Below are 27,215 nucleotides of genomic sequence, written 5' to 3' on the forward strand. Positions count from 1 at the left end.
CACTCCTCCCAGTTTAGTATCATCTGCAAATTTGCTGAGTGCAATCCACACCATCCTCCAGATCATTTATGAAGATATTGAACAAAACCGGCCCCAGGACCAACCCTTGGGGCACTCCACTTGATACCGGCTGCCAACTAGACATGGAGCCATTGATCACTACCCGTTGAGCCCGACAATTTAGCCAGCTTTCTACCCACCTTATAGTGCATTCATCCAGCCCATACTTCCTTAACTTGCTGACAAGAATACTGTGGGAGACCGTGTCAAAAGCTTTGCTAAAGTCAAGAAACAATACATCCACTGCTTTCCCTTCATCCACAGAACCAGTAATCTCATCATAAAAGGCGATTAGATTAGTCAGGCATGACCTTCCCTTGGTGAATCCATGCTGGCTGTTCCTGATCACTTTCCTCTCATGCAAGTGCTTCAGGATTGATTCTTTGAGGACCTGCTCCATGATTTTTCCAGGGACTGAGGTGAGGCTGACTGGCCTGTAGTTCCCAGGATCCTCCTCCTTCCCTTTTTTAAAGATTGGCACTACATTAGCCTTTTTCCAGTCATCCGGGACTTCCCCGGTTCGCCACGAGTTTTCAAAGATAATGGCCAAACAAACAGCAGCATGTCCCCTCTCTGGCTTCTATGAGGAGGCACAGCCAGGTGGCTCTGTACGCTGCCCTGTCAGCAGGCGTTGCCCCTGTGGCTCCGGTTGGCTGTGGTTCCTGGCCAATGGGAGCTGCGGGGGAGGTACTTGAGGTGGGGACAGCATGCAGAACCCCCGGCTGTCCCTGCGCATAGGAGCCGGAGAGGGGACATGCTGCTGCTGCTGCTGCTGGGAGCTGTGCGTAGTGGGGCAAGACCCCGACCCCACTCTCTGGCTGGAGCAGGGTAAGCCCCAGACCCTGCTTCCTGGTGGGAGCTTGAGGTCCAGATTAAAATGTCTGGAGGGCCAGATGTGACCCCCGGGCCATAGTTTGCCCACCTCCATCTTAGCGGTTGGTTTAAAACTTTGTTTAAAACTAGTGACCTGTCAATTGACTGAGGAATTCCTTCCAAGCAATGTGAATGCTATCACCTAGAGTCTACCAGCAGGTCAACCTGGCCAGCTTCTCGCTTCAAGCAGGGGAGAATGTGTTGTACTTCAATAGCTCTCCTGGTATATCACGAAATTGCAGTGTTGTAGCAACCCCTGCCTTCAGTGGGATAACATCCTTGCTTTTTCTGCCCTACTTGTTGGAGTGGGTGGAGTTGGCCTTATCTGAAAGATAAGTGTGCATGCCTCTCTTAGGCTTCCTGCAACCAGGCCCCCACAGTTTGCTTCACAAGGCACTGAAGAGGTATTTGACTTAAGGAACGCTGTTAGCAGCACAGAGCTGTCCAAGACAATCACCCCCTTACTGCCTGGCTGGCACTGTTCTCCTCCTTTGCCTTGGTTGCTAGTCCTACTTCTGGCAAGCAGCCAGGTTTTTGAGAACCTAGTTGAGGAAAGCAACAAGTACCATCTTGTTTTGAAAGTGGCCTGCTAATGGGATTGCTCTCCAGTAGACACCGACCAGATGAAAGCTCCTGGCATGTTAACTGAACTTGTTCTCCTAAATTCAAAGTCCCACAAAGATCTGTCTTCCTCTGCTTCACTGGTGCCCAATAAGTACCATTCTGGTGCTGGTACAGCTGCTGTAAGAGAAGTTAGGGAAATACATTAGGCTAAGCAAGACAACTGCATCACTTTATACCCTTTGGGGAAATAAGGGATTAAAAAAAAATAAATGCAGTAATTAGCCAAACTGCATCCAGCTTCAGATTGGCTCTGTAGTAGCTATGTATGAGTAGACTTGTTGGGAGCATGGGGAATAGTTTAGCTAGTCTGCAAATAGGATTAACATAAGGCTATCGCATGTGGCCACTTTTGCAGCAAGCCTTCACCAGCCAGGCTCAGTAGCACATTTAGCCTATCCTCAAAGAAGAGGTAACCTTGAAGTGGCTACATTTTGCCTCTTGTATGAGGAAAACTTCAGCAGGAAATAAATGTCTTCAGCATAAAGCGATAGTTGCTGGTACCCCTTCCTTGAAGGGTTCTGTGGTGTGGAGATGTCAAGGCACCTGCCTAAACTCTTTTTACACTTCCCTTGTCTGATCAGTTTGGGTCACAGTACCGCTTAACTTGTGCATCATTTTAATCATGACATGGGGTTCCTGTCTGAAGTTTCAAACACTGCAAGAGCCCCAAAATGCATGGCGTTGGCTTACAAGCCATGTTACGGTCTCTCTTAAATCTGCAGATGCTAACTCTCGAAAGCAGGAAGCAGAATGGAAAGAGAAGGCTATAAAGGAGTTGGAAGAATGGTATTCAAGGCAAGATGAACAGCTACAGAAAACAAAAGCCAACAACAGGTAAGGATTTTCTGCAGCTCATTGGAATGTTTGGTTGTGGAAGGAATGAAATGTAGCCAGAGTGCCGTTGGCATCTTGTATACTTGTCTCTATCTGTTGTCGGAATAAAGATACACTAGTGCTTTTGGACCTCCAGGGGAACTGTCAGTAAGATTTCAATTGGTGAAGGGGGTTCTTAGTTGTAAATGGGTGTCTTCATCTTATCAGAGATCTTGTGGTCTGTTCCATGAGGATGTTCTTGGCACCTGGAGATGTGACCTTGCTTAATGTGGCCTAGCATGTCAGTGTAGTTAGAGCCAGCACAAAGGTAAGATTTTTAATTTGTGCTGACTGGATGATTTAGTGGGGGATTGGTCCTGCTTTGAGCAGGGGGTTGGACTAGATGACCTCCTGCGGTCCCTTCCAACTCTGATATTCTGTGACTGGCCTGCTCAGCCTAGCTGGCAAGAACATATTTTTTGGCTTTCCCACAATAACCTCTCAATACTTCAGCACCCCCACGGGGTAAGTTTAAATAAATCCTCTTGTTCTGCCAGCTGGGTGGGTAGAGACTTGATTGATTGGAAGGTATCAATACCCCAGCGAGGGGTGACCTCCTATACTAATAAAATTCTAGTGACAGGATGCATGGTGGTGTGGCAGACTTTGACCCAAAGTCTGACTCTCTGATTATAATTCTGACCTCCTTGAATTTGTAGCCGTGTTCTAATGGCTCGAGCAGGGAGATGAGTCTTGGGTTCTGCTCCCAGCTCTAGCACTGGCTTGCTGTAAACCTGGCCAATAATTCTTAACCTCTGTTTCTCTCTGCGTATGCACAGCGTGCCTCAGGTGGCACGTGACCAGGATTCATCACTGAGTCTGGTCCATTGATTGGATCACTAGCTTCCCTGGCTTGGGCCAGGTACTGACAGGGAATGCGACATGAACGCGGATCCATACCTCCTTCTCAGCTGCTGAACAATGCTATATAAAGTCGTTACTATAGTCTTAATTTTTAAAATGGATATAGAAGTCGGGCTCTTAAGAATAAACCCCTCATACCAGTCAATGGTTTGCCCACTAGATAGGAAAACTGAGTTGGAAGTACAGAGATTTGTCAAATGGTCCACTTGATCTCTTTAAACGAGTTTCGTGGGGCAACTCCCTCATTGGAAGGGGGTCAGTCTAACTCCTTATCTCTCCCTCACCTAACCATTGCTCCCAGGTGAGAAGCCTCTGCATGATGGGAGCAAGAGAGGCAGGCCTGGTTCTTTGGTGAGGTGGAAGAGGAGCTGAAGCTCCCATGGGGTTGGAAAGAGTAATATTTTGTAATAATCAAATGGAGGGCTTCCCCTCTGAACTCTAGCACACACCCCTTACTCTTTATTTCTCATGCAAATAAAATTTCCACACTGCTCACATCTTCCTGCTGACGGTCTGAGTAACACATTGCTGGGTAGACTGACAGTGAAGTTCAAAATGTCATCAAAGCCTGTCCTTTAGCTCAGTCCTGGAGTTCAGGTACTGTAAACCCTGAGATAACTGATGTGAACTTGTAACTGGGGGATGAGCTCAGAGTGTAGAAAGAGGGGTTCATTCCCCTCCTCCATTGTGGTAATGGTGAACTTGGAAGAGCATAGGCCCAAATGGGTGTGATTGACCATCTTTACAGCCCTTCGGATGGCTCTTCTGTAAGACTTCCAGATGGAAAAGTGGGATCATCCAAAGTTACTAAATAGGTCTCCAATACAGTGGACATACACGCTGAAGTGTGGAGTGGTTAAAAATCTGATTTAAAATTTTTTTAAATTACAGGTTTATTAAAAATAAATAAACAAACAAAGCATAGACCCTAACATAGATCTCTTTAATTTTTATACAGAAATCTAGAACATTTTTTCCAGGTTTAGAGAGTCAAATCACTGAGCTGGTGGAAGTCACTGGCTGAATCTGTTGAAGTGCTGCATCAGCAGTTGTCCCTTGCAGGTGCAGAGAATGTTTTTGACTAGAATAAACTGAAATGATTCAGTGCAATGACTAGTTCATTCAAAGTTAAGAAACCAAGCTTTCCTGCTTTTTCAACTCTCAACTGTTTTCATCTTCTGATCTATGAATTCAAAACTAGATATGCGAGAATCTACTAGCTCTAAAATCTCAAAGGGCATGGTAACTAGAAATCAGTTAACAAACTACAAATAATACCATGTTGTCCAAAAGTAGGACAAAAAGTAATACGTTTAATCAGCTGCAACGGAGATTTAAGTTAACTATCCTTACAGTTCAAAAGTAGTTAAGTATTGGAATTGGCTCCAAGGGAATTCTCATCCCCATATTGGAGGTTTTAAGAACAGATTGGACAAACATCTGTCAGGAATGGTCAATGTTTACTTGGTCTTTCCTCAGTGCAGGGAGTTAGACTAGATGACCCCTCAAGGTCACTTCCAGCCCTACATTTCTATGATTCTATGAAAATAAATAAAAAGTACAAATGAAAACAAATTCATTTAAATCAAGGTTTCCTCCTTGCTGTAAAATCAGTGATTTTACACAGCTTTGGTTTAAATCAGTATATCCTGATCTGTCTCCCTGAACTAGTCCAGAGTCTCCAGTCTACAGCTAGGTATCTCAAAGTTTGTCGAGCTGTTCCTCCATGGGGAAAACTTGATGCAGAACATGCAACTGAATATTAGTCACTTTCCAGCTCAGCATATTGACTCCAACTACAGATTCACTCTGATTTGGTATCTAGTTTAATACAGTTCTCTTGTTTTACCTAACCTGTCTTCTGCTATATTCTCTGCTTCTCATTCTTCTCTCTTTTCTCCTGCCTGCTTGCCTTCCTCTTGGACTACTTGCTGCCCAGGGTGGCAGATGAAGCTTTCTACAAACAACCCTTCGCTGACGTGATTGGTTATGTGTATGTTGCCTAACTACTAATTATCTGTCTGATCCTCTTCGTTATCCTTCAGAGACAGTTAATATATCTGGTGACTACATTACACTGTGTATTTGGAGTCCAGCATCAGAGGCTGATGGGTGTATATATAGCAGTTCTTCACACAATACAGCATGGTATTTGAGCTGCAATACTGAAGAGTGAAATGTCCCCTTGATCTCTAGAGGGTCATCTGAGACGTACTGGATATCACTTGTACTAACCCATGCAGCACGCGTACCACCAATAATACACTGCTAAATGACAGCAAGACTAAACTCCTGCTTCCAGGCCCATGGAAGCTTGGTTGCACACTAAGGTGTATTATGAGCATGGAGGTAACAAACCTCTCCTGTGTTGGTACTTTCTCACCCAGATGCTGCTTTTTGGCCCTAGCCACCTCTACAGACAAGATCTTCAATAGAAAAGCAACACTTTCCTACAAACAAACACTTGAGGCTGGAGGGCTTGATTTGAGGGAGGTCTAAAAGGATTTAACTTGACTGTCAGAGGTACTGAGCACTTAAAGCTTGTGTTGAAGTCAGTGAGAATGTCCAGTGCTCAGTACCTCTGAAAATCAAGCCAGTTATTTAGCACTTAACTCTGTGCAGTCAATTGTGGGAAAAGTAGGCCTTAATATGCAATCGGGGTGGTGGAGAGGAAGTTAGGATTGTTCGCCCAGTTTCATCTGAGTATTTACCCATATGGGAATGTCTCCCAAAGGATAGAGTGGTGAAAGCACCATTACATGCAGCATATGAAACCAGACAGCCAGAACATTGGAGAACAATGCTGTGTGTGCAGACAGACAAGCCAGCCCATGGGCCTTTCAGTCTAGCTCTACTTTTTTCTAAGTAAAAGCCCTGGTTTCCAACCCCCAAAGAATGATGGGCATTTTCACTAATGGGTTTAAGGATTACAATGTGGCTTTTTTTGGCTTGTTCATATGCTTTAATTTCTTCCCTTACATTTATAGACTTGAATTCAAAGATGACCATTTCAGATACTAAAGCACCTTTTAAAGGTGTACTGGTGAGAACAGTAGTATGGCTTTGTCTGAGTGAATTGAGATTGAAGTTGCACTGTGGAATTGATGGCCTAACTGTAGGTGGATGTAAGCCAAGACTTGTGAAATGCTGGATTTACAGGTGGTGTTTGATCTTGTTCTGAAGTCTCGAAGTTTCCACTGAAAGACGTGGTATTAAAACACTTGTTTCCTGTACCAGTCTCCATGTAGCCAATGCAAAAGGCAATGTGCCGTGTAACGGCTGCAGACTAAAACTGGCAGCATGTTTCCTGAATGTAGACTGAGCTGCTAGTGCATGTCCAGCTAGCTTATCATCTGCATTAAGCTCATTTTCATTTTCTATATCTGACTTAAACTTTCTCTCCTTGTTTCTTTTCTTCTCTTCACCTTTAAGCACAAACATAAACCATCCTTGCTACAGCCTAGAACAGTTAAGTAAAAATCTTCACTGCCCCCCTTAAGTGTCTTGTCACATGAAGTAGCAGTGTTTGTAGTGACCCTTGTCTTCAGTGGTGTTTGTACTCGAATCGTCCCTGTGCCCAGTGCTGCCCCTTCCCTTCCATAGGATGATCACTGTCATTGCTTTCTCTGTACTGCTTGTTGGAGTAGATGGATTTGGTTTGATTTCTCTCAAAGTGCTTACTGCTTTAGCCCTTATGCGGCTACCAGGGCCCCACAATTTGCTTAACCTAGGCACCAAAGGGTTACATGTTCCTTGGAGCAACGCTGCTAGCAGCACGGGGATGCCAAAAGGATAACACTGCTTATTGTTTGCTAACCTACCCGTTGAAAAGACTTCACTGAGTACATCTGGGATAAAAGAAGGGGAAATGTTATCCTTTTAGCTGAACTCAGTGTAACCCTCCCCTTTGCCAAAACATGCCTCGTAAGTCTATAGCAGATGCAAGCATGGGAGCTATGACTTAAATTCCTCTTCAATCCACGCTGCTTCTCTACACCATTGGGAACCATCAGCACACAGTTTTACGGTGGCCTGCACGCCTTGGAGTATCTGTAAACCAAATGGAAGTTATTCCTCAGTCTTGCACTTCAGTAGATGGTAAACTTCCAGTTGGCAAATGTCCAAAGCAAACTGATAAAAGTTGAAGGCTTAAACAATAAATGTACCAAGGCATTGCTTTAAATTGTCTGTCAGTGTCTTAAACTTTGTGTGCATACTTAAGCGAAGATTGCATAACTGCTCTTAAACCAAACACCTGTATTCCAACATTTTACACAGCAATTTTCTGCACTGCTTGTGCATAGCAGATTACTGCAACCTGTTCATCTCCAAGGTTGGGGTCGGGGAGCTTAACAAGCCTTAATGTTCTCAAGCAGCTGTCAGGTTACATTTTTCTTATGACATGTGTAAAACTGAACTGTATTCTATGGAGGGAAAGGAGTGGCTTCCAGGAGGCATACAGATCCACCATTAACATGTAATATTGGATTGCTTCTAGGGCAGCTGAAGAAGCCTTTGTGAATGATGTGGAAGAAACTTCCCCAGGCACCGAGTGGGAACGTGTGGCTCGGCTCTGTGACTTTAATCCCAAGTCTAGTAAGCAGGCAAAAGATGTGTCCCGCATGCGCTCCATCCTTATTTCACTCAAGCAGGCTCCACTGGTTCGCTGAAGGAAAAGCACAATGGAAACACTACAAATGCAATATCTTAACCTTACTCAGAGAAGCTGTGTTTGCAGTAATTGGATTAATTATGTTTAAATGTTTTTTTGGACCAAACCTCATGAAGTATCTAGAGTTGATCATTGTTTGTGATTGCATGTTCTTCCTCATGTTTCCTTCCTCTGTCCCAAATAGGAGGAGAGAACCTCCAGAACTGTAGTCTCTCTGTACTCTTGTGCACTGAGATGTCACTCTCAACTGTACTGGTATTAAAGGTCTGTTAAAGAGTTACATCTCTGTCCTCTTTTTTTTCATAGACAGAGGTAGCTTCCCCATCTCCCCTTCTAAAGGGGAAATGATCAATTCGGATAGTGTCCAGGAGCAAACTTCTAGCCTTGTTATAGTGGCAGTTTAACTTTCCCAAAGAAGATCTAAAGCACTGGCCTCACCCACTGTGTGTGGCATTACAATGAGGTGACAGACCAGTGGGTAGGAGGACATCTACCTTGCTGCATGATGGCAATGACCACACCTTTAAAGCCCCCTGTGGCTCTAATCTCAAGCAGTTAAGCACCTCTCTGCAACAACCAGTTGAAACTGACTTGGGAACATTAGCTCCATCCTGGCTATCTTAGCTAACTAGCATGCCAGATGGAAGCTCTAGGGGAAAGGAGCAGCTATAGAGCCATGCTGCCCACAGCCAATCTGCTGGTCTAATGTATTGAAGGCCCCTGCTTATTTTCCCTTCCTGCTGATTCAGAGACAGCTGCTGGTCAGCAATAGGAAAGGGGCAGGCTGGTAGGCTTGCTCCATGTGCTTCTATGTCCTGTAAGCCCAGCTGGGGTGACTGAGAGGAAAGGGAGTGACATCACAGGGGAGTGGTAGGATAAAGGTATTAAAGTGGTCAGGTACTGTGGGGGTGGGAAGAATAACAATCTATGTGAAAGCACTTTATCAATCTTGAATCTGCCACTTATAAGTTTTGTTGAGTGCCTCTACTTTGTGTGAGAAAGGTAGAGCAAGATCTCATAACTGCATCAAGTCCCCTCTTTGTCTTTTGGAGACAAATTCCCAATATTTTCAATTGCTCCCCAAGAGTGTCCAAATGTAGATCAAATGGGAAACATGTAGATCAAATGGGAAGGGTGAAGAATCTGTCATTCACCTTAAGCATATACACTTCTTTTGCAGCAAGGAGGTATGGATATACTGCAACTGCCAGCCATGTTAGTTGCCTTATGTATGAGCAATTACTGAGAGCTAGTTCTTTCCACTACCTCGTATAATAGCTGGAAGGCAAGGCAAGTGAACTAGGTGGTGGTAGTTGAGTACCCGTGCATTCAACCAACTCTATTATGTTAGGAGAAGGGAAGTTCTTGGGGCAAACAGGAAAAAGTGAGATACAAGAAAGGGATAATACTTAATCTCTTCATTAAGCAATTTAAAAAAACACTGAAGTCCATGTGTTTAAAACTTCATGTTGAATATCCCATCAGTCTGTCTGTTACAAAGTACAGTTCATGCAACATTACAATTAAAATGAGTGAACTATCCAGATAACTGAAAGTTTAACAAATACCCAGAAACCGTAAATAGTAGGAAGATAACTGGTATGAATGAGAGTAAATCCACTCATCTTGCTCAGTATGAGTGAGCAATCCTCCTAAACCATTTTCAACTGACTTTCTATATAGAAACAGTGTAGTAAAAGTACCAAAATCTGCAAGGACAAGTACATGCTCCTACCATTAGATTCTCATTACCAATTAAGTTACAGATGGCTTACCTGTCTAAAACAGCTCTAAATAGACAAGGACCTTGTTTGTCTTCAGTGTTTTCACTGAAGCTTCTAACATTTTTACTACATAATGCTGGTTCTTGCCTAAAAAAGGAACATTCCTCCTATAAGTTCAGTGTAGCATCAATAGTACTACAGAACATTGTTGACCAAGGATTTTTTTCAAGCAGTTGCATGTGTTCCCTGAAGATATGCAATCAATACATGCAGATAGTCTGCCCCTGTCACAAACAATGCACAGACGACTCCACAGCATCCCACACAACAGACAGGACATGCAGCTCTCATGTCACAACAGAACAAAGATCAAATGTCCCCATGTTACTTTCCCAGCATTGTGAACTTTACACCTTTTTTTGTGTTTTTTATTCAAGTGCAACAATGCCCTCTACTTTGCTGTAAGTCAGACACACTAGATTGGCAATTCATTGGAAAGTGCTTTAAGCCCCTTGAAAAGCTGAACCATCTTGTTCTCGCAAAGCCCCACCCAGTTACTTAATTGAAGAGACGCCTTTGTGCACCATCACTGATTTCTAAAGGGGAAATCCCGGGAGAACGGTTGTAGCAGCTGCACTGACATATAGCTCCTGCCCGGTGCTAGGGACCCAATTAACACAGAGTGCGTTTCTAAGTCCCATTTCTGAACATACCCAAGTCACCTGGGGCCAGATTTTTAAAGGTATTTAGGTGCTTAAAGAGCCAGATAGACAGCAGGTGAAATTTTCTAAAGCCCCTAGGCCCCCTCACTAGTATTGAAATCAATGGGATTTGGGCACTTTTGAGATGTTGGGCCTTTACTAGCAGGCCCTGTGTGTATCCCCTAGTGCTGCACCACAGTACCCCTCCCATAAGTTCACCAAAAGAGAAGAAAGTTGCAGGGGCAGGGGTGGTCATAAAATCCCAGGTCTGATCAAACTTTCCCCCAGACCTTATTTCCCCCGCCCATTTATGAAAAGCTGCTACTCCTGGCCCAGCAGCCAGTGGCACTATGGAGCACCACTGGTCTCTTTCCTTCATTCATGGGGATACCAACACTGCAGCCTAGTATATTACAACTGGCCCCAGAACTTACACAAAGGGCCCCACTGAATGCTTAACGCAGCCTTGCAATGCCTACCTTCCACACCCCTGAGAGTCACCAGTTGGACAAGAGGGTACAGTCCTGGCCACTTCCCCATTCCTAAGCATTGAGCAGAGGGTAGGTAAGGCCACTTTGTGCCTTGGACCATGTTTGCAGGGCTGGTTTAAGGATGATAGGGTGGACTGTGCTCCAGGTTAACCTGTATGGCTAGTGCAGGGCCAGTCTTCCATTAAGTGCTGTCTTTCCACCTGCCCAGGTCATAAATCAGCAGCTCCTTCTTGGAGCCATGAGGCCAGACATGGCACTGGTGTGGCTCACTGAGGCCAAACACTGCTCCTCCTGCTGAGGTTTTGGCTGCACTTCTCCCCACCTCTCCTTACCAGTGCACACCATGTTACAGGCACAAGGCCTCCTTGTCACCTTCCTGCCACTGGCCCAGCTGCCCACCCCCCACCGTAGGAAGAGGGAGCTCACTGGGGATGTTCTCTGTGAAGCCAGTCTATCCCATACCTCAGCCCAGTGTCCCCTGGCACTTTGGACTCCTTTGCAGAGTGGTGGGCCTCTACATGGCTCTCTGCTCAGTGTCCCGCACCTATCATCCACCCTCCCTCTCCCCCATTCCCATTTTCTCTTTTTCAGTCCCATACAATCACTCAACTCCGTGGCCTCTTCCTTGGCATTAGTTCTGGTGTGCTCTACTCCCTGCCTTACTCAGGCTTGCTGCACATCTAGCTGGGTAACGGAAGCGAGCAGCAGTGAAACCACCCATTCAGAGGGACCTTACTCTGAACAAGTTCTTCACTGAGGTTCTGATCTGCAACAGCCTGGGCTACCCCTGCTGCAAGGGAAGCCAAGCCCTCTCGCTTGTTTAGTACAGGTGTGTACCTTGGACCACATAGCTCTGAATGCCCATAAAGCTGCAGCCAAGAGGGGACTTTGCTGAAGAGCAGGCAGGATCTCACATGCAGCCATTCCGACCCTGTTCAGACCACCGCTGTGCGTCAAAGGGATGCTCCTAGGGAATTGTTCAGCACATCCCCCATCCTCTGCTATGTGTCCTCTTTCTCTTAAAAAAAAAGGGGGGGGGACAAACCCCATCAGGTTTGGAGGGCACACTGGGCCCTGCAAGTAGAATCTTGATTGTTTCCTTGACAGAGAACAGCGACCATCCCTGGTGCAGTCGGTGTCATTCTGGGATAGATACTGGTGGTCTGAGAGAGAAGAGAATGCAGCACCTCTGCAAAGTACCTGAGCATTGGGGAACGTGGGTTGGAGTCTAAGGTCTCAGTGCTGTATTCTTGCGTTGCTAACTGGAATGTTTAACTGGGCACAGACTGTTCTCTTTGCTCTGGTGTTCAGCGCCCACTTCACATGCCTGGCTCCTAGGGGCCTGACTATGCCCTCTGCCCATGCACGGGGGCAGTGTCCTCTGCTGCAGCAAAGTGCTGGTGGTTCAAATCTGCTACTCCACGCCACACACCTTATTTATAGATTTCCAGGAAGGCTGATTGCACGGCTGGCACCCCAGTAAGTCTGGCTGCCCTTCTCCCCTGTTTGACTGTCCTTCGCAAGAGTGCCTTTCTGACTTCCACTGGCAGGGAAGCCCCACTGGCCCTATTCCCTGCAGGATGAACTCCCAAACGGCCTTGAGGAAGTCTGGGCCATGCGTGCACATCCATTCATGATGCCATCATGTTGGACTGCCTCTTCTGAGGTCTGTCCTCAGCCCTGGTATGGTGTAAGTGAGCACCCTGGAGATGTTTTTCAGACCTCTCCTAGGGATGCAGAGGCTTGGGCTTACATTTATTGTCCAGTTTATACTGAGCACAAGGGGCAGGTTCTCCAAGGGCACCTGAAATAATATTTAACCCCCGTCTGCCAAAGAGCACTCTCCATTTAACATGTTAGCGTGACAAAAGAAAACTAGCCCCTCCACCCTTTCAGGGCCCTGCAGGGCAGCAAAGTCTCAGGGAGCTGGGTAAAGCCAATTCCATAACTGAGGGCCCTGCATGGAGGGCACCGTGGCCCCAACGATCTAGGGCCTAGCTGCTTGAGAGTTCCAGCTCTCAGGATTAAGCACAGAGACGCTGCTCAGAGCCCCAGAGCTCTCTGGTGTGTTTAAGGTTCTGAGCTAGTAGAGTAGGAGGGAAGGGGCCCTGTCACTTCCTTGAATATTTCTTGAGTCCTAGCTAGAGTGTTTCTGGCTTTTTCAATGTCTGGAGAAACAGAAGATTTCAGGAGGGATCAAGGAAGGACACACTGCGAGGTCCCCACAAGGGAAGTTTTCCTGAGGCAAGAGAAGCCTTTGTCTGAGATGATTAAAAACTTCTCATGGGGCTGGGAAATGGGCTAGTTCTTGGTGCTGGCTTTGAGCAACGTCATTCCATTGAGAGCTGCAGCAGCATCCTTGCAGACTAGAATGGAGGAGGGATCCCGTCCATTTGCAGGCAGTTTTGGTGGCTGAAGATAACAGAGAGGACGCAGGATTGCTCATTCAGGAGCAAGCTGGAGGGGAGATTATATGTTATCCTCATAACAGGACAGAACCATACAGGGAGCTGAAAGCTCTCCACCCTGGATGAGGAGCTACAGTCTCGTCAGCTAGCCTGTTCTATATGGGCGCTCAGCTCCATAGTATCTGTGCACCTTCCAGCAGCGCATTAAGCAATGGGACGAACCTCTGTCACATGGCGGTTTGCTCATCCCCCTCGATGCGGAGAAGTGTGTTTTGTTCTGGAAGTTTTATACTAGCATACACACAGATATACTGGAAAGGGGGGGAGGTGCATGTGTATGCTAGAGAAGACATGGTCCAAGAAATACCTCTGATGCTTGGAGCGGAAGGTGGGGAGGTTTGTGATAGTTTCATTTCTTGGAGAGTCTGTTCCAGACTCAGGCCGGCTCATGAGAAGGCTGTCTCTCCTGCTCAGATAAGCTCGACATGTAGGGTAGAAAGTTTCATTGTGCCAGAGGAGCGCAGTTGTCAATCATGATCTTCATACCAGAACTTTAGGCAGTCTTTTAGATACCTTGGGCTCAAGCCACAGAGCACCTTGAAGATAAGAGCCACGACCTTGAACGTGATTGAGTAGTCCATACCGGGAAGCTGGTTTAGGGAGCAGAGGGCAGGTCTGATGTGCTTGTGGTAGCCTGGGTTTCCAAGGAGATGTGCTGCAGTATTCTGTACCAGCTGGAGTTTCCTGAGTGCTGATGGCTTCATGCTCAGGGCTCTTGCACTGCAGTAGTCCAGCCGACAGGCAACGAAGGCGTGAATAATCCTGGCATGTTAACATGGGACAGACTCATGCTGTGGCAGACCAGCAACTCGGAGAAACTGAAATCCTCCCTAACCTACATCCAAATTAGTGGAACAGGTCAAATTCAAAAAACTCACTGCTGGTCATTGCCAATTGCTGAGGAGGCACAGATGACACTCTGCTACCTTGTTCCCACACTCCCCAGTTTGTCTGGCCACATGTTGCATCTTGTAAGCTTATGTGGACAGGGACAGTCTTTCCTTTTTCACAAACAGGGCCCCGATCCCTGACTGGGACCCCTAGGCATCAACAATACAAATAAATAACAACAAAAAGAATCCTTCTCCGAGAGGAGCTCTGGCTGCCACAGTTGCCTCCTGAGAGGCAACCTCTGTGTTCTTTCCACCCAGCGGGATGACGCCCTATGGGTTAGGATTGCAGCACATCCACTTGTGCGTGAGGGCGAGGAAATTCAAAGCTGAGTCAAACCAAACCAGTACTTGTCTGCAGGCTTTTCTAGTTTTACATAGTTACGAGACAGGACCAGGGTCCCCAAGTGTTGTCTAGAACTTGGCACACCTCACCAAATATATCCCGGGAGAACACTGGAATGTGCTTATGGATAAGTCTTTCTAGCATTGCTTAAGCAACACCTGAGCTCCCAAGCTACAGAGGTGAACAACAAAATGGAAATGCACATTACTTCATCTGAACTTGGCTAAAATGTAGAAAAAAATACAAAGAGGTATTACTACAATAAGGAAATACTGAAGTAGTAACTAACTACCTAAAACACTAGTCTGCTTTACTACAGAAGATAAAGCTGATGGTCAGCAGGAAATACTTTGGGCACAGTATTTTTCCCCCTCAGAACAGTTATACAGCTGGACTGTCCATTTCGGTAATTTCCCCAGGTACCTAGTATATTCGGCGTGTACTGTAGTCTAGCACCAGACTAGCAGCTCCAAGCAGAGCAGGGTCCGCCAGATTTGAGACAACCACATCCACTGTCTCAGCAGAGAACAAAGCCTGCCGACGGATCACGTCTTTGACAATGTTAATGTAATGGCCTGCTAAAACTCCCGAAAGGATCACCAGAGAGGGGTTCATGGTGTGCAGGATATTCACCACTCCAAGGCCTAGAGCTGTGCCAGCTGTGAAAACAAAGGAAAGAGACATTACAGCAAAAAGACAATATCACAGAAGAATCTGAACATCAGGGTCTGACCTAATGTCTCTAAACACATTAATTACTTCTGGGAGAATTCCGTGCCACTGCATGCGCACAGCATTCATGTCCCCCACAGATTTCTTTGCTTCCCCGCAGAAAAATGACTTTCTGATAGGGAAGCAAAGGGAAACTGCAGGAACAGTCATGCACCCCTCTCCAGCAGTGCAGGCATGTTGTTTTGGGTGTCTGTGGGGAGGGAGTGGGGGCAGAAGCAGGGCTACGGTAACCTCGGCTGGGGGCTCCTATGCTGGGCCAGTCTCAACTTCTCTTTCTCTGCAAGGACCCACACCCAGAAACCTCCCCAGGCTGCAGGAAGATCCACACCCCCTGCCCCTGCTTCCCGCCCCCATCACTTCTCAGCCACAGTGGGAGGGGTCACTGTATGGGGAGCTGCTCCCTGGTCCACCCAACCCTGGTGCATCCAGAGCCCCCATACCCAGACCTCCCTGATGAGTATCACCCCCTCTGCACCAAGACACGCCCCCATGAGTCCCCTACATAAGGTGACCAGATGTCCCAATTTTATATGGACAGTCCCGGGATTCGGAGCTTTTTCTTATTGGCACCTATTACCCCTCACCCCGTCCCGATTTTTCACACTTGCTATCTGGTCACCCTACCCCTACACCTGAACCCCTATCCCGCCAAGCCTCACCCCCTGCATCAGGACCCCCACCCCTTCACCCAGACCACCCCACACCCTGATGAGTCCTCTGCATCCAAACCCACACCACACTGAGCCCCAAACAGCGGTACCTGGACCCAAATCCCACTAAGCCCTACTCCCCCAGCACCCAACCCCCCCCACTGAGCCCCTTAGACCCAGACCCCACCTTCTGAGCCCCATCCCCCCACACTTAGACCAAACCTGCTGAGTCCCAATCACCTTTACCTGGATCCCACTGCAGAGTCCCACTGCCCCTGCACCCAGGGGGAGGGATAGCTCAGTGGTTTGAGCATTGGCCTGCTAAACCCAGGGTTGTGAGGTCAATCCTCGAGGGGGCCATGTAGGGATCTGGGGCAAAAATTGGGGACTGGTCCTGCTTTGAGCAGGGGGTTGGACTAGATGACCTCCTGAGGTCTCTTCCAAACCTGATATTCTATGAAAGTGAAAGTAACACCCCAATGAGCCCCTGTTCATTGAGATTGGGCCACACAGAAACCTGGATCCCCCCTCCACACTTGGATCCTAGTGTGCCAGGCATGGAGGGGCAGGGCCCCGGGGTGTTTCTGGGCCAGCCCCAGCCCTTGTGCTGTCTCAGAGTCAGGTGCAGTCTCACTGCCAAGTCCATGCCCCAAGGAGGTGGGGGTGGGGGTGGGAGGGCCCTGCAGGGTGATCTCCCACTGCCACGCTGGAGCCTCCACATTTATTTATTGACAAATGAAATTTGAAGAATTTAAAAATATTGTGAGCAGAATTTTTAACTTTTTTCTGTAGAATTCCCTCAGGAGTAATTTATAATTTTTCTATCCAGAACACCAGAATTACAACAGAATGTATTCCTTTTCTTGAGAGAAAGTGTTAGTGTAGAATACTGGGACAGCTAGCTGGGACACTTGTGCTCATCATCCTCTTTTCTTTCAAGAGTAAAAGAAAAATTCAATTGTTTATAGCTGGGTAATGTTATACCATGATATAGATGAGAGAGGAAGTCAACACGTATTGCCGTGCTAGGGAGAACAAAGGAAAGAAAATACCTCCGTCGGCTATATTGGTTACACATAAGGAAACTGGTTACATTTAATGCTTGTTTTGAAAACTCAGAAAAACTGTGCATTGTAAAGTATTGTATAAACTGGAACAACGCTTCATAGAAACGGTTTCATTTTGGTTGCCTAGCATATATATTTATTGGCCCATCACTGAAGTGTCCCATAATTTCCCATACCAATACTGAATGATCAGAACCTGTCCTTTTTTTCCAGTGTGAAGCCAGAGCTATTTTGCTTGCCACAAGAAAAGGAAAAGCATGATGTGTTAATATTCTAATCCCCTGGAGCAGGAAATCCCAAAAGAAATAGCGAAGGGTCCCATGACCATGCAATTTGTAATCTGTTTAACCAAATCTCTAACACTGTCCCAGATAACAGTCTGTTGGAGACAGGACAGGATCACTAGCCCATTCTCTTCACAATTCCCCACTAGCCATTGGTACCACTCCTATCCATGACGCCACGCCTAAAGGGCCAGATCCCTCACTCAAGTGTAATTCTGTAGAAACATCACAGCTGTACTGAGGATTTGGCCTGCTGTGGTGAAATACCAATTCTACAGCTTTGAGAATTTCTCTCTCATTCTAAGCCTTGGACTACACTAGGAGTTGAAGTCGAATTTAGCAGCGTTAAATCAATTTAACCCTGCACCCATCCACACGACAAAGCCCTTTTTTTCGACTTAAAGGGCTCTTAAAATCAATTTCCTTACTCTACCCCCAACAAGGGGATTAGCGCTGAAATCGGCCTTGCTGGGTCGAATTTGGGGTACTGTGGACACAATTAGACGGTATTGGCCTCCGGGAGCTATCCCAGAGTGCTCCATTGTGACCGCTCTGGACAGAACTCTTAACTCAGATGTACTGGCCAGGTAGACAGGAAAAGGCCCGCGATCTTTTGAATTTCAATTTCCTGTTTGGCCAGTGTGGCAAGCTGCAGGTGACCATGCAGAGCTCATCAGCAGAGGTGACCATGATGGAGTCCCAGAATCGCAAAAGAGCTCCAGCATGGACCAAACGGGAGGTACGGGATCTGATCGCTGTATGGGGAGAGGAATCCGTGCTATCAGAAGTACGTTCCAGTTTTCGAAATGCCAAAACATTTGTCAAAATCTCCCAGGGCATGAAGGACAGAGGCCATAACAGGGACCCAAAGCAGTGCCGCGTGAAACTTAAGGAGCTGAGGCAAGCCTACCAGAAAACCAGAGAGGCGAACGGCCGTTCCGGGTCAGAGCCCAAAACATGCCGCTTCTATGATGAGCTGCATGCCATTTTAGGGGGTTCAGCCACCACCACCCCAGCCGTGTTGTTTGACTCCTTCAATGGAGATGGAGGCAACACGGAAGCAGGTTTTGGGGACGAGGAAGATGATGATGATGAGGTTGTAGATAACTCATAGCAAGCAAGCGGAGAAACCGGTTTTCCCAACAGCCAGGAACTGTTTCTCACCCTGGACCTGGAGCCAGTATCCCCTGAACCCACCCAAGGTTGCCTCCCGGACCCGCCAGGCGGAGAAGGGACCTCTGGTGAGTGTACCTTTTAAAATACTATACATGGTTTAAAAGCAAGCATATTTAATGATTAATTTGCCCTGGCATTCGTGGCTCTCCTGGATATACTCCCAAAGCCTTTGCAAAAGGTTTCCGAGGAGGGCAGCCTTATTCCATCCACCATGGTAGGACACTTTACCACTCCAGGCCAGTAGCACATACTTGGGAATCACTGTAGAACAAAGCATTGCTGTGTATGTTTGCTGGCGTTCAAATAACATCCGTTCTTTATCTCTCTGTGTTATCCTCAGGAGAGTGATATCATTCATGGTCAGCTGGTTGAAATAGGGTGCTTTTCTTAAGGGGACACTCAGAAGTGCCCGTTCCTGCTGGGCTGTTTGGCTGTGGCTGAACAGAAATGTTCCCCGCTGTTAGCCACAGGGAGGGGGGAGGGGCTAGCCATGCACTGTGGGGAGGCAAAATGCCACCTTGGAACGAAAGCACATGTGCTATGTATGTAATGTTAACAGCAAGCTTTACCATGAAAGAGTGTACCCCTTGTTCTATAAAATGTGTCTTTTTAAATACCACTGTCCCTTTTTTTTTCTCCACCAGCTGCATGTGTTTCAAGGATCACAGGATTTTCTCCTTCCCAGAGGCTAGCAAAGATTAGAAGGTGAAAAAAAACACACTCGTGATGAAATGTTCTCTGAGTTCATGCTGTCCTCCCACACTGACAGAGCCCAGATGAATGCGTGGAGGCAGATAATGTCAGAGTTCAGGAAAGCACAAAATGACCGGGAGGAGAGGTGGCGGGCTGAAGAGAGTAAGTGGCGGGCTGAAGAGAGGGCTAAAGCTGAAAGGTGGTGGCAGTGTGATGAGAGGAGGCAGGATTCAATGCTGAGGCTGCTGGAGGATCAAACCAGTATGCTCCAGCATATGGTTGAGCTGCAGGAAAGGCAGCAGGAGCACAGACCGCCGCTACAGCCCCAGTGTAACCAACCGCCCTCCTCCCCAAGTTCCATAGCCTCCTCACCCAGACGCCCAAGAACGCAGTGGGGGGGCCTCCGGCCACCCAGCCACTCCACCCCAGAGGATTGGCCAAGCAACAGAAGGCTGGCATTCAATAAGTTTTAAACTTTTAAAGTGCTGTGTGGCCTTGTCTTTCCCTCCTCCACCACCCCTCCTGGGCTACCGTGGTAGTTATCCCCCTATTTGTGTGATGAATTAATAAAGAATGCATGAATGTGAAGCAACAATGACTTTATTACCTCTGCAAGCGGTGATCAAAGGGAAGTGCGGAGGGTGGTTAGCTTACAGGGAAGTAGAGTGAACCAAGGGGCGGGGGGTTTCATCAGGGAGAAACAAACAGAACTTTCACACCGTAGCCTGGCCAGTCATGAAACTGGTTTTCAAAGCTTTTCTGATGTGCACTGCGCCCTCCTGTGCTCTTCTAACCTCCCTGGTGTCCGGCTGTGCGTAACCAGCAGCCAAGCGATTTGCCTCAACCTCCCACCCCACCATAAATGTCTCCCCATTACTCTCACAGATATTGTGTAGTGCACAGCAAGCAGTAATAACAGTAGGAAGATTGGTTTCGCTGAGGTCTAACCGAGTCAGTAAACTGCGCCAGCGCGCCTTTAAACGTCCAAATGCACATTCTACCACCATTCTGCACTTGCTCAGCCTGTAGTTGAACAGCTCCTGACTACTGTCCAGGCTGCCTGTGTACGGCTTCATGAGCCATGGCATTAAGGGGTAGGCTGGGTCCCCAAGGATACATATAGGCATTTCAACATCCCCAAAGGTTATTTTCTGGTCTGGGAATAAAGTCCCTTCCTGCAGCTTTTGAAACAGACCAGAGTTCCTGAAGATGCGAGCGTCATGTACCTTTCCCAGCCATCCCATGTTGATGTTGGCGAAACGTCCCTTGTGATCCACCAGTGCTTGCAGCACTATCGAAAAGTACCCCTTGCGGTTTATGTACTCACCGGCTTGGTGCTGCAGTGCCAAGATAGGGATATGGGTTCCGTCTATGGCCCCACCACAGTTAGGGAATCCCATTGCAGCAAAGCCATCCACTATGACCTGCACATTTCCCAGGGTCACTACCCTTGATATCAGCAGATCTTTGATTGCGTTGGCTACTTGCATCACAGCAACCCCCACAGTAGATCTGCCCACTCCAAATTGATTCCCAACTGACAGGTAGCTGTCTGGCGTTGCAAGCTTCCACAGGGCTATTGCCACTCACTTCTCAACTGTGAAGGCTGCTCTCATCTTGGTATTCTTGCGCCTCAGGGCAGGGGAAAGCAAGTCACAAAGTTCCATGAAAGTGCCTTTACGCATACGAAAGTTTCGCAACCACTAGGAATCGTCCCAGACCTGCAACACTATGCTGTCCTACCAGTCTGTGCTTGTTTCCCGAACCCAGAATTGGTGCTCCACAGCATGAACCTGCCCCATTAGCACCATGATGCCCACATTGCCAGGGCCCGTGCTTTGAGAGAAGTCTGTGTCCACGTCCTCATCACTCACGTCGCCTACTTGCCCAGTATCGCTTTGCCAGGTTCTGGTGCTGCATATACTGCTGGATAATGCATGTGGTGTTTAATGTGCTCCTAATTGCCAAAGTGATCTGAGCGCGCTCCATGCTTGCTGTGGTATGGCGTCTGCACAGAAAAAAGGCGCAGAACGATTGTCTGTCGTTGCCCTGACGGAGGGAGGGGCGACTGACGACATGGCTTACAGGGAATTAAAATCAACAAAGGCGGTGGCTTTGCGAGAAACTGAATGGCCCCCTCAAGGATAGAACTCAAAACTGGGTTTAGCAGGCCATTGATTTCACAGAGGGATGGAGGGAGGAGAAAATGAATACAAAACAAATCTGGTCTATTTCTTGTTTTGAGCCACTTCATCTATATACATCTTGCTGGCAGCAGACTGTGCAGTACGACTGCTAGCCATCGTCAACACCTGGATGCTCGGCAGAAGACAGCGTAGTATGACTACTGGCCATCATCTTCTGCTAGCTGCAGATTAAAAGACAGTGCGGGACTGAATCGCCACGAGACGAAACAAGGGAAATGACCTCGCTGAGTCACTCCCACGTTTACCCAGGCTCCTGGTTAAAAGAGCACCCAGGACTACGTTGATGACGGCTACCAGTCATACTACACTGTCTGCTGCCAAAAGGCAATGAACTGCTGCTGTGTAGCAATGCAGTACCATGTCTGCCAGCACCCAGGAGACATACGGTGACGGTTAGCTGAGCGGGCTCCATGCTTGCCATGGTATGGCGTCTGCACAGGTAACTCAAGAAAAAAGGCGCAAAACAATTGTCTGCCCTTGCTTTCACGGATGGAGGGAGGGAACAGGGACCTGACGATATGTACCCAGAACCACCCGCGACAATGTTTTAGCCCCATCAGGCACTGGGATTTCTACCCAGAATTCAAATGGGCGGTGGAAACTGCAGGAACTGTGGGATAGCCACCCTCAGTGCAACGCTCCAGAAGTCGAGAATTGCCTCGGTATTGTGGACACACTCCGCCGACTACATGCACTTAGAGCATTTGTGTGGGGACACACAAAATCAACTGTATAAAAACGCTTTCTACAAAACCGTCTTCTATACATTCGACCTAATTTCGTAGTGTAGACATACCCTAAGAGGGTTTCCCACCCTAGGTCTAGCTTCTTACCTGTTCTGAGAATGCTCTCAGCCTTTGCATTCCCAAGTTTAGCTGCCTGAATGAGATGCACAGCACTAATGGTCTCTTCCGTCTTCACTGACATTCCGCCCACTAACAACAGGTCCTCTATTTGGGGTGAAGAGAAAGCCCAGAGGGAAACATTAATAACAAATCTGCAGTTGGAATAACAGGGCGTTTGTATCTATGTTATTCATCTGTAAAAAGGAAGGTAACTTTTAGAAAGACAGACCTTATTTACACACTTAGGCCCTGATGCTGCAAACATACATGTGAGTGGTGCCACTGAACTCAGCGGGGCTAGTCAGGTGCCTCGTTATTCATGTGAGTAGCTGTTTGATGGATCAGGGCCTTAATTATGACAGTTCCATTGTGATAGCAAACTGGTTTGTTTTACAAATCAATCACTCCAAATATAGATGTAAAATATAATTAAGAGCAGAAACTGTCCACATTGTATTCAAGACTGGGGAGCTGTTGATGAGAGGTTCCAATTCCACAAGGAACAAACAACTGAGCTCATCAACAGGACATAGCGAAACAGCCAAGTGGCTAGTAAGAAGGTTAACTATTTGCAGTAGTAGAAATAACATGCCACATGCCACTGAGAGATCTAAAATCCAAGATGTACAAAGGTGTGTTAGTCCAGAGAAATATAATTTTCCAAAGCTCACATGTAACATTGCCTTTAAAAGTATCACAATATATTACTTTAGTGCTCTTGCTGCTGTAAGCATTAATTGCTGGGGGGAGGAGGGGAGTTACTAACCCTGAAACTAGGAAAAAAAAAATTCTAAGGAATATTTTGAATTCAACACAATACATATGAGTTAAAGCTAGGTTATGACTTCATTGGGAGCAGAATTAGGCCAGTGCAGCACTTTCCAAAATCCCACCCTACATGCTCTCTCTCTCTACTGAGGTTCACACTTATTAAACCTATGATCCAATTTTACCATCGCTGAAGCTCCTTCAGAAGCAGCATCACAGAAGATTGAACAACTATGTTAAAAAGAGGGTAGAAAATACACCTACCATCATGTAGTTTTTTAGCTTCTCTCTGCAAGGCTATTCCAGAGGCATATGCTTCTATACATCCATGGCTCCCACACAGGCACTCTGGTCCTTCTAAAGACACCACAATGTGTCCAAGTTCAGCAGCACAAAAGGAACTTCCATGGATCAACTCATGTTGATGAATGATTCCACCTCCAATTCCTATAAGCATATACAAATTTCTGACAGTAAAAGAATAGTCATGTAATGGCCTGGATTCAGCAGGGAACTTATATATCCTTATCTTAAAAGGGAAGGGGTTAAATATATGTATCTGTGCATCGCTGTATTAGGACCAAATAAAGGAGTAGTCATTACAAATCTCTTCTCTGCTTAATGCACTTGGTTCAATTAAATACATAAGTCTCCCCTGCCCCTGGATGGCAAGATGAACTTACACCTATAATGCATAGTTCATTGGCCATGTCATGGTATAATTTGTTTATGAGTTATTTAGCCAAAGAGGGTTATTGAGGGGCACATGTAGACATTATGTCACAGCCTGTGAGTTCATAACTCCTGTCATAGTAGTTGTCATAAATATAAAGGTAAGGGTAAACATCTTTACAGGTGAAAGGGTTTTTCCTCTGGCCAGGAGGGATTTAAAGGGTTAAGAAGCTAAGATAACCTCGCTGGCACCTGACCAAAATGACCAATGAGGAGACAAGATATTTTCAAAGCTGGAGTTGGGGGGAACAAAGGGTTCTCTCTGTCTGTGTGATGCTTTTGCCGGGACCAGAGCAGGAATGCAGGTCAGAACTCCTGGAAAAAGTCAGTAACCAATCTAGTTAGATAGGCGTTAGATTCTGTTTTGTTTAAATGGCTGATAAAATAAGTTGTGCTGGATGGAATGTATATTCCTGTTTTTGTGTCTTTTTGTAACTTAAGGTTTTGCCTAGAGGGATTCTCTAGGTTTTGAATCTGATTACTCTGTAAGGTATTTACCATTCTGATTTTACAGAGGTGATTCTTTTACTTTTTCTTTAATTAAAATTCTTCTTTTAAGAACCTGATTGCTTTTCATTGTTCTTAAGATCCAAGGGTTTGGGTCTGTGTTCACCTATGCAAATTGGTGAGGATGTTTATCAAGCCTTCCCCAGGAAGTAATGCTTCAGGGGATTTGGGGGGGGAACATTTCCAAGTGGGCACTTCCCCTGTTCTTTGTGTAACACTCTGGTGGTGGCAGCATTTAACCTAAGCTGGTAAGAATAAACTTAAGGGGTCTTTCATGCAGGTCCCCACATCTGTACCCTAGAGTTCAGAGTGGGGAAGGAACCTTGATAGTAGTCCTAAATTCTTTATGCATGAAACAAATATTTAAATCACCCTTAAGAAGCAAAATCTTATCAAAACTTGTAAATACTAAAGTAGAAGTCAATCACATCCTTCAGATGTGGTGCATCTAGAATTCTTGTCCTAGAGCTAGTATGAAAGTGTGATTTGCATTACAAAGGATTGTTTATTGTTCATTAGCATTCTTCCCTCACTAATTCGGGTGGCAGTGGGCAGGCCTGGGTGGCGCAATGCAGCGGTGGTGATATTGAATGTGCGAAGTCAGGATCCTTAGCTCAAGGTCAGCCCAGATTACATCTGTTAACATCTAGTCTACACTAGTAGAGACATAACTAGCCATGCATATGCAAGACTGGTTTGGGCTGGCTTTTTTGTTTTTTAACAAGTGAGGATTCTTCAGCGGAGGTGACTGACACCCGTGTAAATGGTCCGTATCTTTTTAATCAAATAAGTGTGTCAGACCCACCATCCAAGTGCCACAATGTGCTACTAGGATGATGTGTCAAGCTGAGCTCCTCATTCAGCTACTCCATATGGCTCCAGATCGGACCTACATTTTCTGCAGCTGGAAGGGAATTATATTACAATGTTGGAACTGGAGGAAGGCCCTCACTAATGCAGCTGTTCTGTGACATAAAGACAGCAGGAATTCAGTGCTTTCATTTCCGGGAGTTCACACTTACCTGTACCAGTGATTAGTGTTGCAAAATTTTCCACTCCTTTTCCATGCCCAAATTTCCTCTCTGCCAGAGCAGCACAGTTGCCATCATTGTCCACCCAGACTGGCAAGTGCAGAGCATCAGATATCGGGGTTCTCAGATCAACAGAACTCCACTCCTGAATAAGCTTTGTGGAATGAAGCACAATTCCTTCTCGGGGATTCACCCGTCCACCTGTAGAAATACCTGAGCCCCAAAACACATAAGAGAAAAATCAAGGCTAAGGCTAAATAACTCTGGAACAACTATCTATTTGCTCCTTGGGAGGAAAAGGATTTTTATTTTTAAACACTAAATGATATATTTCTGAATCTAAACAAAAACAGTCCTAAGCCTCACTTGCAATACATTACATCAGTTATGATATGAAACGAGAACTAACGGAATTCTACCATCCTTATCAATATGTGCTCAGCTGGGAGGTGTTATCATTAGCAGCTGAAAATTCAATTTCTTATTTTAGACGGTGTTGGGTAAGTTGCTTAACCCTTCTGTGCCTCTCGTTAGCCACATATAAAAAAACCTGTATAATACCAAGGAGTTGTCCATCTTAAAGAAGTGTCAAGCACCCCAGACTTGTTGAAACTCTCTGGGTAAGGATAAAAGGGGTAAAAAGCAAGGGTGATGTCATTTTAGGGGGCCTACTACAGACCACCAAACCAGGAAGAAGAGGTGGATGAGTCTTTTTTTAAACGACTAACAAAATAATCCAAAGCACAGGACTTGGTGATGACGGGGGACTTCAACTACTCAGACATTTGTTGGAAACACAACAATGCAGGGCACAGATTATCCAACAAGTTCTTGGAATGTATTGTAGACAATTTTTTATGTCAGAAGGTGGAGAAAGCTACTAGGGGAGAGGCTGTTCTAGATTTAATTTTGACAAACAGGAAGGAAATGGCTGAGAATTTGGAAGTGGAAGGCAGCTTAGGTGAAAGACTACGAAATGGAAGAGTTCATGATTCTAACGAATGGTAGGAGGGAAAACAGCAAAATAAAGATAATGGATTTCAAGAAGGCAGACTTTAGCAAACTCAGGGAGTTGGTAGGTAAGATCCCATCGGAAGCATGTCTAGGGGCAAAAACAATTCAAGAGAGTCGGCAGTTTTTCAAAGAGACGTTATTAAGGGCACATGAGGAAACTATCCCACTGCGAAGGAAAGATAGGCAGTATGGCAAGAGATCGCCCTGGCTTAACCAGGAGATCATCAATAATCTGAAACTAAAGAGAGTCCTACAAAAAGTGGAACCGAGGTCAAATTACAAAGGATGAATATCAACAAATAATACAAGTATGCAGAGACAAAATTAGAAAGGCCAAGGCACAAAACAAGATTCAACTAGCTAGAGACATAAAGGTAACAAGAAAACATTCTACAAATACATGAGAAGCAAGAGGAAGACCAAGGAGAGGGAAGACCCTTTACTCAATGATGGGGAGAAACAATAATAGAAAATGTGGAATGGCAGAAGTGCTAAATGATTTTTTTTGTTTCAGTTTTCACCAGAAAGGTTAGTAGCGACTGGACATCTAACGTAGTGAATGCCAGTGAAAATGAGGTAGAATCAGAGACTAAAATAGGGCAAGAACACGTTAAAAATTATTTAGGCTATGTGTATATTACGGACCTTGCAGCAGCACCGCTTTATCGCTACAGCTAGGCCGCTGTTAAGGTCTCCCGTGTGAGAGCTCTCCTGCCAGCATAATTAAATCACCCCCACTGACCGGTGCTAGCTACGTCAGCAGGAAAGCCTCTCCTGCAGACATAACACTGTCCACACCAGCACTTGTGCTGGTGAAACTTATATGAGTCAGGGGTGTGTTTTTTTCACAATCCTGACAGAAGTTTTACCGACAAAAGTGGTAATGTAGACAAAGCCTTAGACAAGTTAGATGTCTTCAAGTC

At 46.1% G+C, this 27,215-nt stretch overlaps 2 protein-coding genes across 15 annotated transcripts in view; one reads left to right on the plus strand and one right to left on the minus strand.

Annotated features, from left to right (window-relative positions):
- CLTA (clathrin light chain A) overlaps positions 1-8,246 on the plus strand; it is a 24,591-nt gene extending 16,345 nt beyond the window's left edge. The window contains exons 4-7 of one of the 3 annotated variants that reach the window (XM_073345778.1): positions 2,280-2,391; positions 5,234-5,287; positions 6,727-6,762; positions 7,793-8,246. In XM_073345778.1, coding sequence (XP_073201879.1) covers positions 2,280-2,391; positions 5,234-5,287; positions 6,727-6,762; positions 7,793-7,964 — 374 coding nt within the window. In that variant the 3' untranslated portion in view covers positions 7,965-8,246. The remainder of the gene's footprint in view (positions 1-2,279; positions 2,392-5,233; positions 5,288-6,726; positions 6,763-7,792) is intronic. The other 2 variants (XM_073345776.2, XM_073345777.1) reach the window with 2 other exon arrangements.
- The window catches only part of GNE (glucosamine (UDP-N-acetyl)-2-epimerase/N-acetylmannosamine kinase), a 70,286-nt gene continuing 43,862 nt past the window's right edge, over positions 792-27,215 (minus strand). For 10 of the 12 annotated variants that reach the window (XM_073345764.2, XM_073345773.2, XM_073345765.2 and 7 more), the window contains 4 exons: positions 25,270-25,491; positions 23,273-23,455; positions 22,229-22,345; positions 5,203-15,245 (listed from right to left, as the gene is read on the minus strand). In XM_073345764.2, coding sequence (XP_073201865.1) covers positions 15,010-15,245; positions 22,229-22,345; positions 23,273-23,455; positions 25,270-25,491 — 758 coding nt within the window. In that variant the 3' untranslated portion in view covers positions 5,203-15,009. Of the gene's footprint in view, positions 1,675-5,202; positions 15,246-16,179; positions 21,197-22,228; positions 22,346-23,272; positions 23,456-25,269; positions 25,492-27,215 lie in introns of those variants that run through there. The other 2 variants (XM_073345763.2, XM_073345767.2) reach the window with 2 other exon arrangements.

This window comes from Lepidochelys kempii, chromosome 5 (assembly GCF_965140285.1).
Source record: "Lepidochelys kempii isolate rLepKem1 chromosome 5, rLepKem1.hap1, whole genome shotgun sequence".
In the NCBI taxonomy this organism is placed as follows: domain Eukaryota; kingdom Metazoa; phylum Chordata; order Testudines; family Cheloniidae; genus Lepidochelys; species Lepidochelys kempii.